We start from the raw sequence: 17,537 nt of genomic DNA, 5'->3' as shown, positions 1-17,537 counted from the left end.
ATGGACCTTGAAGAAACTCTATGTCAATGGAAAGCATCAAAAGGTGCTAAAAGATCATTTTTCAAGAAAAACCAACACTTTTTTTGTAAACTCAAAAGGTAAAACCATCATGTCTAGGAACTTTATTTAAGGCATGGAAGATATGGCGACTTCATTCTCCTCTACAGAAAATGGTAGGTCCACTTGGGAGACTCGAGGATTACCTTCCACTCGAGAGAGTGCTATGAAAGGGAAGGTTGCCTAGCGAGACCCGAGGCCTATTAGGCAAATCATCAGAGACCAAGGCCTATTAGGCATATCATCAGAGTATAATTCTACACCAAAATTCACTACAATGTTAGAAATCGATTTTACTTATGAGAACCAAATCCATTAGCTCTTAAATGATATAATCAGGTTTCATCACCTATGAGTTGAAACAACTGGGTGAAAAAAAGCAGTATTGCATCCCCTTCTAGCTTCGTTCCTTCCAAAGATTGCGCTCCTTGTGAACGATAAAGCAAAGTTGCTCAGTTGTAATTTGATAATCCAGTCATGTTGTTATAAGTTGCCGATCTTCCTTCACACGGTCTAAATGAATAGTTTTATTTTGAAATATCTTGAAATTCCGATGGATTCTTTATATTCGGAATTTAAATTTGGCTAACAGTTCCCCATAGAGCAAAATTTTCATGTGGGCAGTTTGGCTATCAAGTTAATAGAGGGTTCTAGCTATTTTCCTTCCTTTTCTCCTTACCTGTAATATCTCAATTTTTTCTTGAAGATGATGAGAAACTCATTCAAAAGAGAAAGAGATATAGGTTACAAAGAACAACTAGCTGAAGATTAGAGCTAGCAAAAAAGACAAAATTACAAGGCGAGCAATATCTTAAATATTAGACTCGGCCATGGCATGTCACGAGCTCATCCACCATTTTAAGGCTTTAAAGCTTCCCAGATTCATCCTAAAGCTTGATTTTGAGAAAGCCTTTGACAGAGTTAATTGAAAGCTTTTGGGCACTCTCTTGGGGAAGATGGGATTCGGGGAAAAATGGCGCTTCTGGATTCAAAGTTGCATCTCCTCTGCAAGCTACTCCGTTCTTCTCAACGGAACGGCTTGCGGTTATTTTAAGGGATCTAGGGGAATCAGGCAGGGAGACCCCCTTCCCCTTTGCTCTTCAATGTGGTAGCGGTATACCTATCATCTTCTACCTATTCGGCTAAAAACTTGGGTTGGCTCCTCCCCACGACGGACTGTGCAGCCTTTGATGTGCCGATTCTTTAGTTTGCAGACGATACAATTTGCTTTGGGGTTGGTACTATGGATCAGATCCGAAAACTGCGTGCTGTATTGGGACTATTTGTACTGGCTTATGGTCAAAAAATTAATTGGAAGAAAACCACCCTCCTAGGCTATCATATTGACTCACCTGTACTTCAAGGAATGGCTGACTATTTGGGGTGCTCAGTGGGACATTTGCTAGCTACATATCTTGGACTACCACTCTTTGACTCTCGGCCTTCGACGACGCTTTGGTCTCCCCTTATTGAGAAATTTGAGAAGAGACTAGCTACTTGGAGGGGCAAGCTTTTATCTATGGCTGGGCGGCTCACTCTCCTCAAGTCTTGTTTGGCAGGGCTGCCAAACTATTTATTATCATTCATGCACTGTTCGGCCTCAGTTTGCATCAGGATTGATGCCATCCGTCGACGTTTTCTCTGGAGAGGATCAGAGGACACCTTCAGATACCATTTGGTGAGTTGGAAGGATATTTGCATGCCCCGAAATCGGGGTGGTTTAGGCATTCGGCCTACGAAGGAGATGAACAATGCCCTTTTGCTCAAATGGATATGGAATTTCAACATCAAGCATAACAACCTATGGGGTGATATGGTCAGGTTCTATCTTCAACCTTCGGGTGCCTGGTGGAGGGAGGATGACGCTACTCGGAAATCAATTCAAAAGCTCCTCCCAATATTCAGAGATGCAACTTCCTTTCACATAGGCAATGGAAGGACCCTCCTCTTTTGGTTGGATGAATGGTGTGGCCCTTGCCCCCTCTCCGAAGATTTCCCGGGGCTCTCTAGAGTGGCAGGGACCTCTCTTGCTCAGTGTCTGATTCTTGGAGAGATCGCTCATGGAGTCTTACGTTTCCCCGAAGATTAAATGATGAGGGAACTACTGCTTTTTGCTCTCTCCTCTCCAGACTCAGCAACACTACTATTCGTGAGCATGCAGTTGATAAACTGACATGGAAGCCCAACATTAATGGCTGGTTCACAGTTGCATCCGCCTACTCTCACTTTAGAAAACAAGATTACAGCATGCATGAGCACAAGGCAAACCTGACATAGAAGCTCTCAGCGCCTAATAAAATCAAATTCTTTGTGTGGACGACCATCAGGGAACATATCCTCACCTCCGACAACCTCCATAAAATAGGTTACACCACCCCTGATTGCACTTGTCCCCTTTGTGGTATGTGTGATGAGACAGTCTAGCATGTTTTCTTACATTGCGACTTTTCATGGCAAGTCTGGATGAAGATATTTCAAAAGATTGGTCTTCAAATGGGGCTACATTAGGACCTTTTTGGCACCTTTGAGATGGTTATGGGGATACACCTTCCTAAGCTGGGCAAGATAATTCTCTTGGCATGCATTGCGCATGTCCCATGGTATATATGGCTAGAGCGAAACAACCGGAGATTCAACTCTAAGGCTAGCAACCCGGATAATGTAGCTTCTCAAGCAGTGGGCCTTATCTCGAGCTGGCTACATTCTAGGAAGGAGTTTGCTTCTCTATCGGACGTCTCCCTTCGAGAAAATTGGGGTTTGATAACACACATGGCGGGCCCCCATAGGAATCCGGTTATGGCCACCTGAGATCCTCCCCCTTACGACTGCATCAAACTCAATTTTGATGGCAGTGCTTTAGGCTATCCTGGGCCGGCTGGAGCTGGTGGTGTTTTTAGAGACAGCAGTGGAGACCCTATTCTATCCTATGCAGGGCCGGTGGGTATTGCTGATTCAAATACTGCTGAAGTAAATTTTCTTCTGTTTGGCCTCCAAATCTTTAAAGAGCGGCTCCATGGCAAGCAGATTATTGAAGGCGATTCAAAGATTGTCATCAACTGGTGTTCAGAAGAAAGCTCCCCTCCTTGGTGCCACTGGCCAATCACTGATTGTATTGTTGATATTGTGTCATCCATTCATTGTAATTGGGACCTCGTTCTTATATCAACCAATTCTTTGGTTGATAAATTGTCAAAATTCGGAACCTCCTGACAATCTCTCATTGTTTGGGAAGGTTTCCCCTTGTGTAATCTGCTCTTTTGAGCTCTCTTAATAAAATTCAGCATCATTTCAAAAAAAAAAAATCTTAAATATTGACCTAATATCTTAATGTTGTTCGAGCATTGAGAAAACCTCTCTCCTTGCTCAACTTGTGTCCCTGGATGGAATTGAAGAGCAACGAAGCCTCTCCACAAAATTCTCCCATCGCTCTTCCTGCCTCAACAAATTTCAGGCCACCTTGAATTTGGAGTGCACCCAATGGAAGCAGAGAGCTCGATTCCGGTGGTTGATTGAAGGAGATAGCAACACCAAATTCTTTCATACCATTGCTCCAGCCAGATGAAGGATCAACCTAATTATCTCTCTGCTCATTAACAATGAGATAATGTCAGAAAAGTCCTCCATTACTAACGCTATTGTTAGCTTTTTTGCTAGGTTATATACAGAAGACTATCCTATTCGGCCTGGCGCACAAAATTTGCTAAAAATTCCCCCTTATTTGGCCTCCCGTCTTGAGATACTTTCCTCACATCGAGAAATTAAGGCTGCTACACTTGGCTTAGCTTGAGACCGTGCTCCAGGACCTAATGTCTTCAATAGAGAGTTCAATCAGAGGTGCTGGCCAACTATTAAAGATGATGTCTCTAGCATGGTTCGCAGCTTCTTCCATACATCTACTATGCTATGGGAGTTTTTTTAATTGCTCTCATCACCAAGAGGATGGTTGTGGAGCACTTGAGAGATTTCAGACCAATCAGCTTCATTTCTGGTTCCTTAAAAGTTATTGCCAGAATCCTTACTCGCCACCTCAAGGCTGTTCTCCTGATGGTCATTCAGTCAAGGCCTTCATTAAAGGGCACAACATTCTAGACTTGGGGTGCTCCCATTACCGCATAATGGGTGTGCTGCATAGACCGGACATCTGAGCAGAGACTTGCCAACAATTGCTGGAGGGGAGACTGCCAAGGCTTTTGAAGTCTTTGTGAGAGCGAGTCTCGGTGGTGATCTATCCAATGATGTGGCTGGAGACATCATCGGCGGTGGAGAATTTATAGTTGAAGTGCCTATTCTTTCTTTCCTTCCAAAGCCCCTAGGGGATAAGAGTAAGGCAAGCCAAGAGAAGGACCTTGCCGGGTTGGAGATCCCAGGAGAAGGCAACAGGTGGCATGAAGGTCGTGCGGGAGGCATACTTGGTGGCCAATGAGACTGAGAAGGCAGGTCCACACTCTCCATGTAAACGGGCAGTGGAGAAGGATGTGGGAGATACTCTTGTCAGTAGCACTACATGGGGAGTAGAGGATGAAGGGTTCCTAAGTTGTCTCTTTGAAGGAGATTGTCCACAGTTAGGATTCTGTTATGAAGAGAATTCCATATAAAAAATCAAACCTTGGGGGGTGTCGAGAGGCGCCAAACAGCAGCTGCTGAGTGAGGATCATGTATACACGTCCAGTCTGATATGTGATGGTAGGCCGAGGAGACTAAGAAAATGCCACTAGCAAAAGGCCTCCAAATTAATCTATCTTCAGTGTGACATCTGATTTTAATATGGCTAAGTTCCTCGAGAAGAGCCCATTTGTCAAGGACTTCCGCATTAGTCAGGTCACATGGAGGATGGAGGTTCCAACAATCATTACGAATGCAGGAGTCAACCATAGAGATGGAGGGGTGGCGACTGAGGCTAAAAAGTGTAGGAAAGGAGTCTCTAAGAGGCGTGGTGCCAAATCCACCGGTCATTCTAGAATTCAACCTGTTGGCCGTTGCAAACAAAGAAGCTAACTGCTGATCTGAAAGTGGGGAGGAGGAGATATAAACAACACCAAACGGATGATAATCTCTGTCACGGTCCTCCCGAGGCCCACCAAACTGAAGAGATTTCAGATTGCAGCAACCATGTTTTGCCGACTTGCTTTCATAGAAGTATTGAATTTTCACCCCAATTTGAAGAAAAACATGGCATTCATATCCTTGGTCAGCTTGATTCCCAACCCAGCCATGACTTTTGGTTTGCAAACATCATGCCAATTCACAAGATGGTATTTGAAACCATCAGCAGTCCCACACCATAGGAATCTTCTTTTGATGCTCTCGTGACAATGGCAAACCAAGGTTGGACAAGGGAGGAATAAGTGGAAGTGATTCAGTAGACCGATGCTGGAGTTAAGGAAAACAAGGCGATTGGCTTTGGAAAGTAGCTGACCCCTGGAGGTTGCTAGGTGACAATCAACTCTCTCTATCATAGGAGACCAAAGTCCTTTATGAGGTCGGCTATCAAAGAGTGGAATACCCAAATAGGTGGTGGAGAGAGTGGCGATAGAGCATCTAAGGTGATTTGCCATGGTTTGGAGCAAGTCTGGGTTGATGTGGAACCCAATAATTGTAGTTTTACTCCAATTGATTTTTTGCTTGGAGACCAATTCAAAGAGCTGAGGAGAGCTTTCACCATCCCCAAACCATCAAGTTTCGTCAGCAAATTGGAGCAATGGAATGTCAAATTCTTTTTGATCAGCCACAGGAGATAGCCACTCGACATCCTTGGCCAAATAGATCATAGATGAGACTTATAAGAAGACGTACAGGATAAATGAAAAAAACAAGGATTACATACCTGACATGTGGGCTTATGCTACTGAGTCAATAAATATGGTAACTCAGGAGACTATGTGAAATATAAATGTACCTAGTGTTGCTAAAGTTGCATTGGCTGAGGATGATGTACTTGCCACAACAAGAGTAGAATATATATTTTTTTTGAAATAGTGCTGAGTTATATTAAAAGGCTCAAAAGAGCCAAATTACAAGGAAGGGGAGCCGTCCCAAACAATGAGAGATTGCTGGGAGGTTCCAAATTTAGCTAGCCTATCAACCACAGAATTGGCCAATGCCTCCAAGGGGGAGTGGCAGAATTAGAGCACTAGCTTGTGACCACTTTAGAGTCTCCTTGAATCAGCAGCTTCCCTTGAAGTTTGTCTTTGAAAATTTTCAACCCAAGATGAAGAGCATTCACCTCCGCAGTGGTAGAATCTACAATGTCCACAGGCCCAACATAGGAGAAAATAGTTTCTCCACTGTGATTTCTGAAACCCCCCGCACTAGCTGGACTTGGGCATCCTAGAGCACTACCATCGAAATTCAACTTAATGCAATCTCTGGGGGGAGGCTCCCGCTCGGCCATGATCGGAGTCCTATGGGGGCCCGCCATGTGGGCCAGAAGACACCAATTCCATCGAAGGGAGATACTAGCTTGAGGAGGAAATTCCTTCCTGGTGTGGAGCCAACTGGAAACCATACCCACAATGCAAGAGACCGTACTATCCAGATTTTTTTTTTTTGAAAAAAGTGCGAATATATTACTAAGACAGAATAATACAAACCTTACTAAACAGGACCTTCCTCCACAACAAGCTGTTGGAGAAAAACACCTTTTTTAGCCTGACAATCCGCCAAGTGATTTGCGGATCTAGGAATATAATTCCACTTACATTGTATTTGGGAAATTAAAGTACATATATCATCAAAAAGATTCCAATGCCGCCATGGGGGTTTGCATGTCTTCTTACACCAACTGATAACAACTTGTGAATCGCCTTCGACAAATAAAGGTCTGTCCATTCTCTGATGAAACAACTTCAGGCCATTGAACAACCCAGATAACTCGGCAGTCGTTGAGTCTGATATGCCGAGTGGCCCGCAAAAAGAGATGAGCAATTTTCCTTGGTCATCATGGATAACCCCCCCATATCCGGCTAACCCCGGATAACCTAACACACTTCCATCAAAGTTTAGTTTAAAAAATCCAGCCAGAGGAAGAGACCAAGTCTCCATAGTCAAAGGGGGAGGGGGGGGGGGGGGGGGGTGGGAGGACAATTTTGCAATAAGATCCCAATTCTCACGAAGAATGATCCCTCCAAAACTTTTGAATTCTTTTCTCATCCGAATCCAAGAGATGACTTGCCCCACAATCTGATTATAGAGAATGTAGTAAGGAAAGGATTTGTTATTAAACCTTCTGTTATTCCGTTCTTTCCAAAGGCCCCAGATAATGTAACCGACGTTGCAGGAGATTAATAACTTTCCAATTTTAGGGAGATTAACCTTAGTAATCGTGTGGATTGTAGAAACGAGATTTTGGGATGAGCAATAGTGCAAGCCAATTTTGTTGATGAGATTTGTTCATACCGAGTGCGCATAATTACAATGCAGAAGTACATGATCCGCAGTTTCAGTGGAGGACATGCAGAACGGGCAAAGAGGATCCAAAACGTGCGTTCCCCGACGAATTAGCACATCCGATGTTAGGATTTTGTTTTGACATGCAGTCCAGATAAAAAAATTTGCTCTCAGGGGTACGTGTAGGGACCACGCAATGGCTGATGGGTGATAGGATTGAGCATGGGAGGGGGGTAGAAGAGCTTTATAGGCAGATGAGACAAAAAATGTAACTTTGGTACAAAGTGTCCATATCAAGGTGTCCGAGCTATTTTTGGCACGGGCCGAAGAAAGACTCGTAATGAGTTCGGCGACTTCAATAGTTTCTGCTTCTGTGAGCCCTCTATGGAGATTTAGGTTCCAATCACGAAAATTTTGTCCAATAGTAGAAATATAAGCCTCCTTGTTTCTGGCAAGAGAGTAGATTTGACCATAGCAAGAGTTTAGACTTGCCTGACCTATCCACCAATCTGTCCAAAACCTTGTCGTACTTCCAGATCCAATATAACACTTGACATCGGTTTTGAAGACAGGCAACAACTTAGCAATTTTTTTCCAGATAGGAGATAATCTGTTATACCTTCCTCCTTCAGTCCACCATCCCAAGAATTTATCTGCTTTACTCGCCACCATGTTTCGCCAAACCAAAGATGGGGTCATGTTGAATTTCCAGATCCACGTCAAAAGCAGGGCCGAATTTGTTGTTGCAGTGTCGCGAATTCCAAGGCCACCCTCAGCAAAAGGTTTACATATGTCAACCCATTTTACAAGGCAATATTTTTTTTCACCATTTTGCCCACCCCATGAAAATCTTCTTTTTAAAAACTCTATTCTCTTCCTTACAGAGGTTGGGCAATAGTACAATGATAAAAAATAAGATGGAATACCATGTAAACATGACTTAATCAGAGTGAGTTTACCAGCTTTAGATAAAAACTTCCCTCTCCATGAAGCAAGCCTACCTTCAAGCCGTTCAATGACTGGGTGCCAAGAAGATTTTTTGGGTAATAAAGGAGAAAGGGGGAGGCCCAAATACGTACCCGGAGAGGAGGCAACTTTACAACCCAAATAGTTTGCCATGGAATTAAGAACCAAATGATCAATATTGAAACCCAGAATGGAAGATTTAGACCAACTTACCTTCTGCCCAGAAGACAACTCAAAGAAGTTCAATAGAGCTTTCAACTGGGATACTCGAGAAAGTGAACCTTCTCCAAAAAATATAGTATCATCAACATATTGCAATAGAGGAATGTCCTGGTCAGAATCAGTCGAGATAAGCTTAAGCCAACCAGTCCGTTTGGCAAATCCGACCATAGAAACAAAATGTTCCCCCATGAGAGTGAACAGAAATGGGGACAGTGGGTCACCTTGTCTTATTCCTCTAGTAGCTTTGAAATATCCGCAAGGGGACCCGTTAACTAGAACAGAATAATGTGGGGAAGAAATGCAACTCCTCATACAGAATTTCCACCGAGTCCCAAAACCCATTCTATCTAAGAGATAATCAGTTAGCTTCTAATTTACTCTGTCAAAGGCCTTTTCAAAATCTATTTTCAGGACGAATCTTGGCTGTTTTGATTTTTTGAAAGTGTCTAAGAGCTCGTGGGCAGCCATGGCAGAATCTAGAATATTTCTATCTCGGATAAAAGCACTTTGGAAGGGGCTAATAATTTTAGGGAGGTGGGTCCGAAGGCGGTTGGCTAGCCGACGGGCAATGATTTTTTGGGATAAGGGCAATAAAAGAAGCACCTTGTGGTCAGACTTATAGGTCTAAAATCCTGAGGAAGATTGGCAGGGGATTTTTTTGGGATAAGGGCAATAAAAGAAGCACCTATTGCCTTATGAGTAATGCCAACTTGGTGAAAGTTTTGGACGAACGCATAAACATCTGATTTAATAGTATCCCAATACTTATGATAAAACTCACCATTAAACCCATCGGGCCAGGGGCTTTATCCTTCGGAAGCCCCATAGCAGCCAGTTCAATATCTTCTATGCTGAAGGGCTTTTCTAAGTCTGCAGCTTCGGACAAGGAGATTTTCTGGTAATCGAGTTGGTGCAATTTCGGTCGATTGAAACGTTCTTTTGCGTACAGTTCTGAGAAAAACTTCACGAAGAGATTAGAGATAGAGGGGTTATCCGTTATCACTTGGTCTCCATGAGAGATGGAAGTGATACGGTTAACCATTCTTCTGGCTGAGGCAATAGCATGGAAAAATTTCGTATTTCCATCCCCTTCGGCCATCCAGCGAAATCTTGCTCGCTGTTTCCAACGAACAGTTTCGCAACATAGAATAGTGGAAAGCTTGGAATTTAAATGAGATCTAAGTACTATCCAGATTGCTGAACTTGGAGTTGAATCTCTTATTATTTCTCTCAAGCCAGAGACACCATGGGATGTGAGCAAGGCAAGCAGAGAGCATAATCTTGCCAATTTTGGGGAGGCGAGTCACAAGTACCATCTGTAAAGTGCCAAATAGATCCTGATGGAGGCCCACTTGAATGCCGATTTTCTGGAACACAACCATCCAAACTCTCCACGAGGAGCCACAATGTAGAAGGATATGTTGTACTACTCCTCACAAATGCCACATAGGGGGCAGGTAGCATCCGGGGCGGTGAAGCCTCTCGTGTAGAGATTGTCTGTCGTAAGGATTTGCTCTCTGATGGATGTCTGAATAAAGAGTTTAACTTTGTTAGGTGCTGAAAGTCTCCAGGCGAGGTTTGCTTTGTGCTTTGACTGACTGAGGACATCTCCCCTGATGTGGGAATAGGCTGAAGCCACTGTGAATGTTCCACTAATACTAGGTTTCCAAATTAGCTTATTTGACACTCTTCTCTCAAAGGATGGTACCATAGAGGCTGGAAAGAAGCAAGTAGAAGGCAACGACTTCATCATCATTCAAGCTCCAGCGGAAGACAAGACTCCAAGAAAGATTACTCCAAGATTCGGCTACTGAGCATGAAAGGTCCATAGCAATCCTATATCCGGGTATACCTCAGAGAGGGGGTGGGGACCACACCATTTGTTGCTCCAAAATAAAAGTGTCCTCCCGTTTCTTGGGTAGAAGGAGGTCACGGTCTTGAAGGCTAGAAGCAACTTATAAACGGATTTTCAAATCAGGGATAGACAGTGAGGAGCGCCTCCCTCTCTCCACCAATGCCCTGAAATCTGAAGATAGTGGCACACCATATTTCTCCACAAATTTTTATGGTTGGACATGAAGAAGTAGTGGTAAGTTGGGAACTTTTGAATTTATCTTGAGAACTGCTAGTGGACCCTTGCCCTCTCCTAGTAACTTCAGATACACCGGAGTTGGCCCATGCTAGTTTGCCAAACTTATTTTAGCACTTGTCAGGACTATTATTCAATTGACCTTAGTGCACACACCTTCTATCTCTACAGCGACGACCTCCACTGTCGTGACCATGTCCTTGACCTCCTTCTCTCCCACTAGATGACTCAAACCTAGTGGGGGTTGAGGATAGATTTAAGGGCAGTAGCATCTGAGTTTTTAGTTTCTCTACTTCCTTGGGACACTTTCTACTTGAATAACTCTCTTATAAGCCTTCTTGAGTTTTTGGATATCATCATCAACTAACATTCATTCCTGCAAAGCATCATTTTCAGGCCCAAAACCTTCTAAAATTGAATCTGCCATTCCTTCTCTTATAGTTTTATAGGATCTGTGGTGAAATGGTGGAACACTACAATTTCCATCTACAATGTGCATTTCTATAAAATATTCTATAAAAGTCTTTTCCCCTATTAAAAAATTCATACAATTCAGCAACGCAGGATAGGTTACTTTTCTAAGAAAAAAAGGACTCAAGAGTCTTCCACATGTCCTTAGTTGTATTTCAACTCATTACCTGATCACTTACATGAGGCTGCAGAGAATTCAACATCCAGGTCTGAACTTGAAGGTTTTCTGCCTCCCAATATTTAATCATAGGATGAGGGGGATCCTCATGAATATATTTTACCTTCCTCTTTGCAATCAATAATTTTTTCATAGCACTGGACCAATTCAAAGTGTTAGATCCATTTAATTTCATAGATGCACTCTGAATATGATCCTTGTTCTCTAAGGACTCAGTTGTCTTAATAGGCATATTTTACTTCCCCTGAATCAACCATAATTGCACCCAAAATACAGCAAATAAACCAGTAATAACAGCAGCCAACAATTCCACTACAACCAGCTCTCTATCTGCTTCTAACAGACAAATGGGTATGCATAGATTCTTGTGGGCCTCACAACACATATACATTATTATTTATAGAAAACCCAATTCCAGTACCCAACAGTTCTTTTTTTTTGAGAAGAGTTGTAAATGTATTTAATAAGAAAAATTACAAACCTTGAAACTAAAAAGACATTTCCTCCACAACAAGATGTTGGAGGGTAACGCCTTTTTTCGCTTGAACATCGGCTAAATGATTAGCAGATCTTGGAACATGCTTCCAAGTGTTTAATAAACCAGAAGTTAAATTACAAATTTCATAAAAAATCTTCCAATGACGCCAAGGAGGTTTTGATGGCTTGGAGCACCAGTTTATAATAACTTGAGAATCCCCTTCAACCAAGAGAGCACCGTCCTTTTTTTGTTTGAAGAGCTTCAGTCCGTTGAGCAAGCCATGTAATTCTGCACAAGTAGAGTCTGATACTCCAATTGGACCCGCATAAGTGAAGAGAAGATTCGCTTGATCATCGTGAATTACTCCGCCAAATCCAGCTGGGCCCGGACACCCGAAAGCACTTCCATCAAAATTTAATTTAAATTGTCCAGGAGGAGGTTTAGTCCATTCTACCATAATAGGAACCTTCAATGGATGAGACATATTCGCAACATTTCGCCAATTTTCCCTCATATTTGTTGCTCTAAGATCACAAAATTCTTTGCGAAGGAGAACCCAAGAGCTAACTTGACCGACTATCTGTTCACAAAGAATATTCCGAGGAATAGCTTTCTGATTGAATTTGCGATTGTTTCTTTCTTTCCATAAATTCCACGCAATGTGTCCAACACAACAAGATATTAAGATTTTCCCCAACTTCGGAAGACGAGAGCTAACCAAAGTTAAAATAGTGTTGTGCAAATCTGGCGAAGGGCAATATAATAAACCAATTTTGTCCATTAATTCGGTCCAAATCTTATGAGCATATTCGCAATGTAGAAGCGTGTGATCTGCTGTTTCAGGAGATGTGTAGCAAAATGGGCATTCTGGATTGGGAGTATTAATGCCTCGTCTTTGCAAAGCATCAGAAGTTAAGATTTTATTTCGACATACCATCCAGATGAAAAACTTGATGCGAGGAGGAATCGGGAGCGACCATGCAAAAGCAGCAGGATGTTCTACATGGAGAGGCGGGTATGAAATCATATGATGGTACGTTGAAGCTGTAGAGAACATACCTTGTTTGTTGGGCATCCAGATGAATGTATTGGCAGAGTTTTTTAAGGCCACACCAGAAAGTAAATTGACCAGACCGGTGGCTTCAACAGCTTCAGAGTCATTTAATGCTCGCCTGAGATGAAGATTCCAACCACCCGAAGACTGCCAGTGGTCAGAAATCATTGAGCTACGAGATCTTGACAGTTGGAATAAACGAGGATGACTTTCCTTTAAACAACTAGCCCCTATCCACCAATCCGACCAGAATAGAGTATCTGTTCCACTCCCAATATAGCATTTGACGACAGATTTGAAGGTAGGTAAGAGTTTGGCAATTTTCTTCCAAACGGGGGATAACTTGTAAAATCTTCCCCCATCCTTCCACCAGCCATTCTCTTTTCCGGATTTAATTGCAACCATTCGGCGCCACAGTAGATTGGGTTGCATGTTGAACTTCCAAATCCACTTTAAGAGCAGAGACTTGTTTGTGGTAGCAACGTCGCGAATCCTGAGGCCCCCCATTACAATTGGTTTACAAACATCTACCCATTTTACAAGATTAAACTTTTTTTCCCCATTTGGCCCATCCCATAAGAATCTTCTTTTCAAAAATTCAATTCTAACCCGAATAGAAGCTGGACAATGGTACAAAGATAAAAAATAGGATGGAATTCCATGAAGGCATGATTTAATTAGAACCAGTTTACCAGCTTTGGATAAAAATTTTCCTTTCCATGAAGCCAGACGCTTCTCAAGCCTCTCAACAACCGGAAACCAGGAGTTTTTCAAAGGCAGGAATGGAGTCAAAGGTAAGCCCAAATATGTACTCGGAACGGATGCTACCTTACAACCCAGATAGTTCGCCATTGAGTTGAGAATAGACGCATCAATATTAAATCCAAAAATTGTTGTTTTTTCCCAGCTTATTTTTTAACCAGACGTCAATTCAAAGATGTTCAAAATTGCTTTCATGTGTTTGATTTGTCTCATGGACCCTTCTCCAAAAAAAAATAGAATCATCTGCAAACTGAAGAATGGGAACGTCTTGGATTGGATCAGAAAAAACAGGACTGAGCCAACCCGAACGTTTAGCAAACCGGATCATAGAGGTAAGGTATTCTCCAACAAGAGTAAAAATAAATGGAGAAAGGGGGTCGCCTTGTCTGATCCCCCTAGAAGCTTTGAAATATCCTCAGGGTTTCCCATTTACCAAAACAAAATAAGAAGGAGAGGAAATACAACTCCTCATCCAAAATTTCCATCTTGTACCAAAACCCATACTGTCAAAAAGATAATCCACCAGTTTCCAATCAACTCGATCAAAAGCTTTCTCAAAATCAATTTTAATAAATTACTTCAGTGAAGTTTGGTCCAAGGCCCATCCCAAAATGACTAGTCAACTTAGGAAAAGTCTTTCCCAACTAATAAACTCAAGATTTTTGTACATACTAATCCATGTGAAGTTGGGAAAAAGATTTCCTAAGTTGGCTAGTCATTTTGGGATGGGCCTTGGACCCAACTTCACATGGTATCACAACAGGTACTCATATGTGGGCCTACACCTAAACTATCCACTTGTAGAGCCACAAAAAATGGCTTGCACCTAAATAATCCACTTGTAGAGCCACAAAGGAGGGCCTACACTTAAACTATATACTTGTAAAGCCACAAAAAGAAGGGCCCACACCTAAACTATCAGAGCCACAAAAGAGGGCCTACACGTGAGGGGGAGTGTTAAGGAATAGTCCCACAAGGATTAATGAGTACAAAGATCTTGAATTTATTAGCTGAAAAAGTGGTTTCCTAAGTTGGCTAGTCATTTTGGGATGAACCTTGGACCCAATTTAACAACTTCAATTGACCAACAATCAGCAAATACATAGACTTAATATAGTCTATGCAGGTAAACCTGGAAGGTGACATAGGCACAGATCTTCTCGATCTCACTTCAACACTTCATGTAATCGATAAAGGATAACGTACACAGCTACTAATTGCTTTATAAAGCAGCTCAAGCCATTAACCATAAGGTAAGGCACAAAAAAGACAGAAAAACAGAAGATTAAAGAGGTTGCACACTTCAGGAAGGAGAAATAGAGTTAAAAGCCTCCTCCATGGATTGGATTGCTCTCATACCACGTAATGTTAGAAGATTCAAGAGAAATAAGAAGGAAATAGAAGAAATAATGAAGAGAGAGATGGGAGAAGCTACGTTGTGCAGCCTACTCTTAGGGATCAAGGATCTACCCCTAATTCTTTTTTTAAACTCAAGTGAATACAATATAAATGGACCAAAATGCCATTATAAGTGAACATTGTACAACAATGTATAAAGGGGTAGAAAATAAAAGAAAGCTTTACCCATTCTAAACATATTCTGATTTTTGGATAATCTAAAATTCCATATATCCAAGTTAAGTACCTATGAAATGATTGAAATACCCGACTTCTAACAATAGTCATGTATTCGACCATAACATAGATGGGAGAAAGGTTTGATCAAAGATGATAGGAATGTGTTAGGAATTAGGGCCCTAATTCCAAACTAACGAAAGCAATAATAATAAACGTAGAAGAAGGAAAAAGCAAGCACGAAAAAGTCAAGATTTATACAGGTTCGCCTCAAGGTGAAACTATGTCGCTGCAGTAATCCACTATGAAGATGAAATATTTTACCAGAGAGATCGCACACACTTATAGGTATTGTTTTTCTCCAACCTCTCTCGACTGCAATTGATGCTCCTCGGATGATCAATGATAAAACTCTAATAGCGGCGCCCCCCAATTATAAAGAGAAAACTAGGACAACCGCTTTACAAGAGTGAAATTCCCAAACTTCCCTTAATGTAACAACAATCAATATATCGTGGATCTAGCGGGGGCTCTACCCCACACTCAGTCTTCCAACCCCCACAGCGATCCGCGTACCGATTCACCGTAGGGCGTTGATTAGGCTCCACAACTTAACAGAATGTTCAAATGAGCCTGCATGATGTTTGTTTGTTCTTTACCTCTGTTGCCTTGGTTTGAATTTATTGATTTTTTAGAAATTCACATTTCATGTGTTTTATACATTAATATTTTGTGTTTTTTTCATTATTTTTGTAGTTGGGGTCGGAATCAAAATGGGCAGCTTGGCCTTGGAACCGTGGAGGACTCACTTTTGCCGCAAAAGATACAAGCATTTAAGGTGTCATTGGCTATTCCTCACGTTCATTAGAACAATTACATAAGGCTTCGGTGATGGTACTTAGTTTCTTGAATTAAAATTGGTTACTGCCTATAATCATGATCAGGACAAATGCAGTGTGCTCCGATGAAGATTCTTAGATTATTTAATAAAGATAGTGCAATTGTAGAACTATGATTAGAACTGGTTGGAAAACTCGCTCAACTGTGTTACCCAAGGGGATGCTATTTGTTGAGTACTATGGAGTCTGGTCCACACCGCTTGAGCAGATGCAAGTCAGAGAGATATGAGCCAACGGGGGACATGGAGGGCATTTCGCATTTCCTTTTGTGTTTTGGCGTGTTCTGCACTCAAGGAGAAATCAAGTCTCCCTCCTGCTGATTTTTTATCTCTCGGGACTTACAGAAATAGAGGAACTCTCTCAGGACTTCTGGATCTGTGTCATTGTGTGTGCCGCCATGAGATACAGAGTGAAGCTCTCGGGACTTCGACGCTGCTGCCGGAAGAGAGAAGGCTTGGACTCGTCGTTGCTGAAATAGAGAGAAGCGCGGGACTCAGCGCCGTGAGATACAGAGTGAAGCTCTCGGGACTTCGACGTTGCTGCCGGAAGAGAGAAGGATTGCACTCGTCGTTGCTGAAATAGAGAGAAGCTCGGGACTCGGTGCCGTGAATACAGAGAGAACTCTTGGGGGACTTGTCACAGCGGAAACAGAGAGAAGACTGTTGGACTCTCGTCGTTGCGGGAAACAGAGTGAATAGTAGTCCCCACTATTGTATTGTGACTCCTCAAGTAATAAAAATCCTCTGCAGCTCCCGTGGACGTAGGAAATTTGCCGAACCACGTAAATCTGTGTCGTGTGTGATTGCTTGTCTCTTTCGCGTTTACATTTTACTTTATTGTCATCGTTTTTCACAACACTATTTACATTCAAAAGTAAGATCAACTGGCAAACAAGGAAAAGATTGGTGAAACTTAGCTGGTGAGCAATGTCCCTACCACAGTTGGTACATGTATGGGGAGTATTTAGTTGTAAGAGCAACTACCTTCATAATTAATGCATCATTTAGAAAGTAAAACCCACCTTTCTCATATCTTCAACCAATCATCCTAATCCTGAAAAATAAAAAATTAAAGTAGGAGAAGAGGTTACAAAACAATTGAGAGATTTTCTAATATTACAACAAACAAAGGATTTATAAGAAAGTTAGAAACAAAAGAACCGAGTTCAAGGACATTTGAGGAGTAGCGTGAATGGTACCCTCTCCCTAAATTGGGGAGGTAGACCCATCAGTTAAAGTAACAGTACGTTAAGCCTGAGAAGAAGTGATAAACTGAAGTAAAGAGGGCATATCTGAGATATGTGTAGATGCTTCTAAATCTGATCTAGAATGGAGAATGAGACACATTCTAGTGTTTGCATACCTGCATTTGCCATTGTGGCACTTGAAGTGGAGAAATCT

At 42.1% G+C, this 17,537-nt stretch overlaps 1 protein-coding gene across 1 annotated transcript in view; it reads left to right on the top strand.

Moving 5' to 3' along the window:
* LOC137949874 (ultraviolet-B receptor UVR8-like) overlaps positions 1-17,537 on the top strand; it is a 57,477-nt gene that overhangs the window by 11,817 nt on the left and 28,123 nt on the right. The window contains exon 4 of the mRNA XM_068796102.1: positions 15,995-16,076. Coding sequence (XP_068652203.1) covers positions 15,995-16,076 — 82 coding nt within the window. The remainder of the gene's footprint in view (positions 1-15,994; positions 16,077-17,537) is intronic.

Source organism: Aristolochia californica, unplaced genomic scaffold (genome assembly GCF_029961685.1).
Source record: "Aristolochia californica isolate CCGP_79_NKW_82.1479 unplaced genomic scaffold, dmAriCali1.0.hap1 SCAF_14, whole genome shotgun sequence".
Taxonomy (NCBI): domain Eukaryota; kingdom Viridiplantae; phylum Streptophyta; class Magnoliopsida; order Piperales; family Aristolochiaceae; genus Aristolochia; species Aristolochia californica.
Note: the sequence above shows the minus strand (reverse complement) of the source record. Positions and strands in the feature narration are given on the sequence as shown.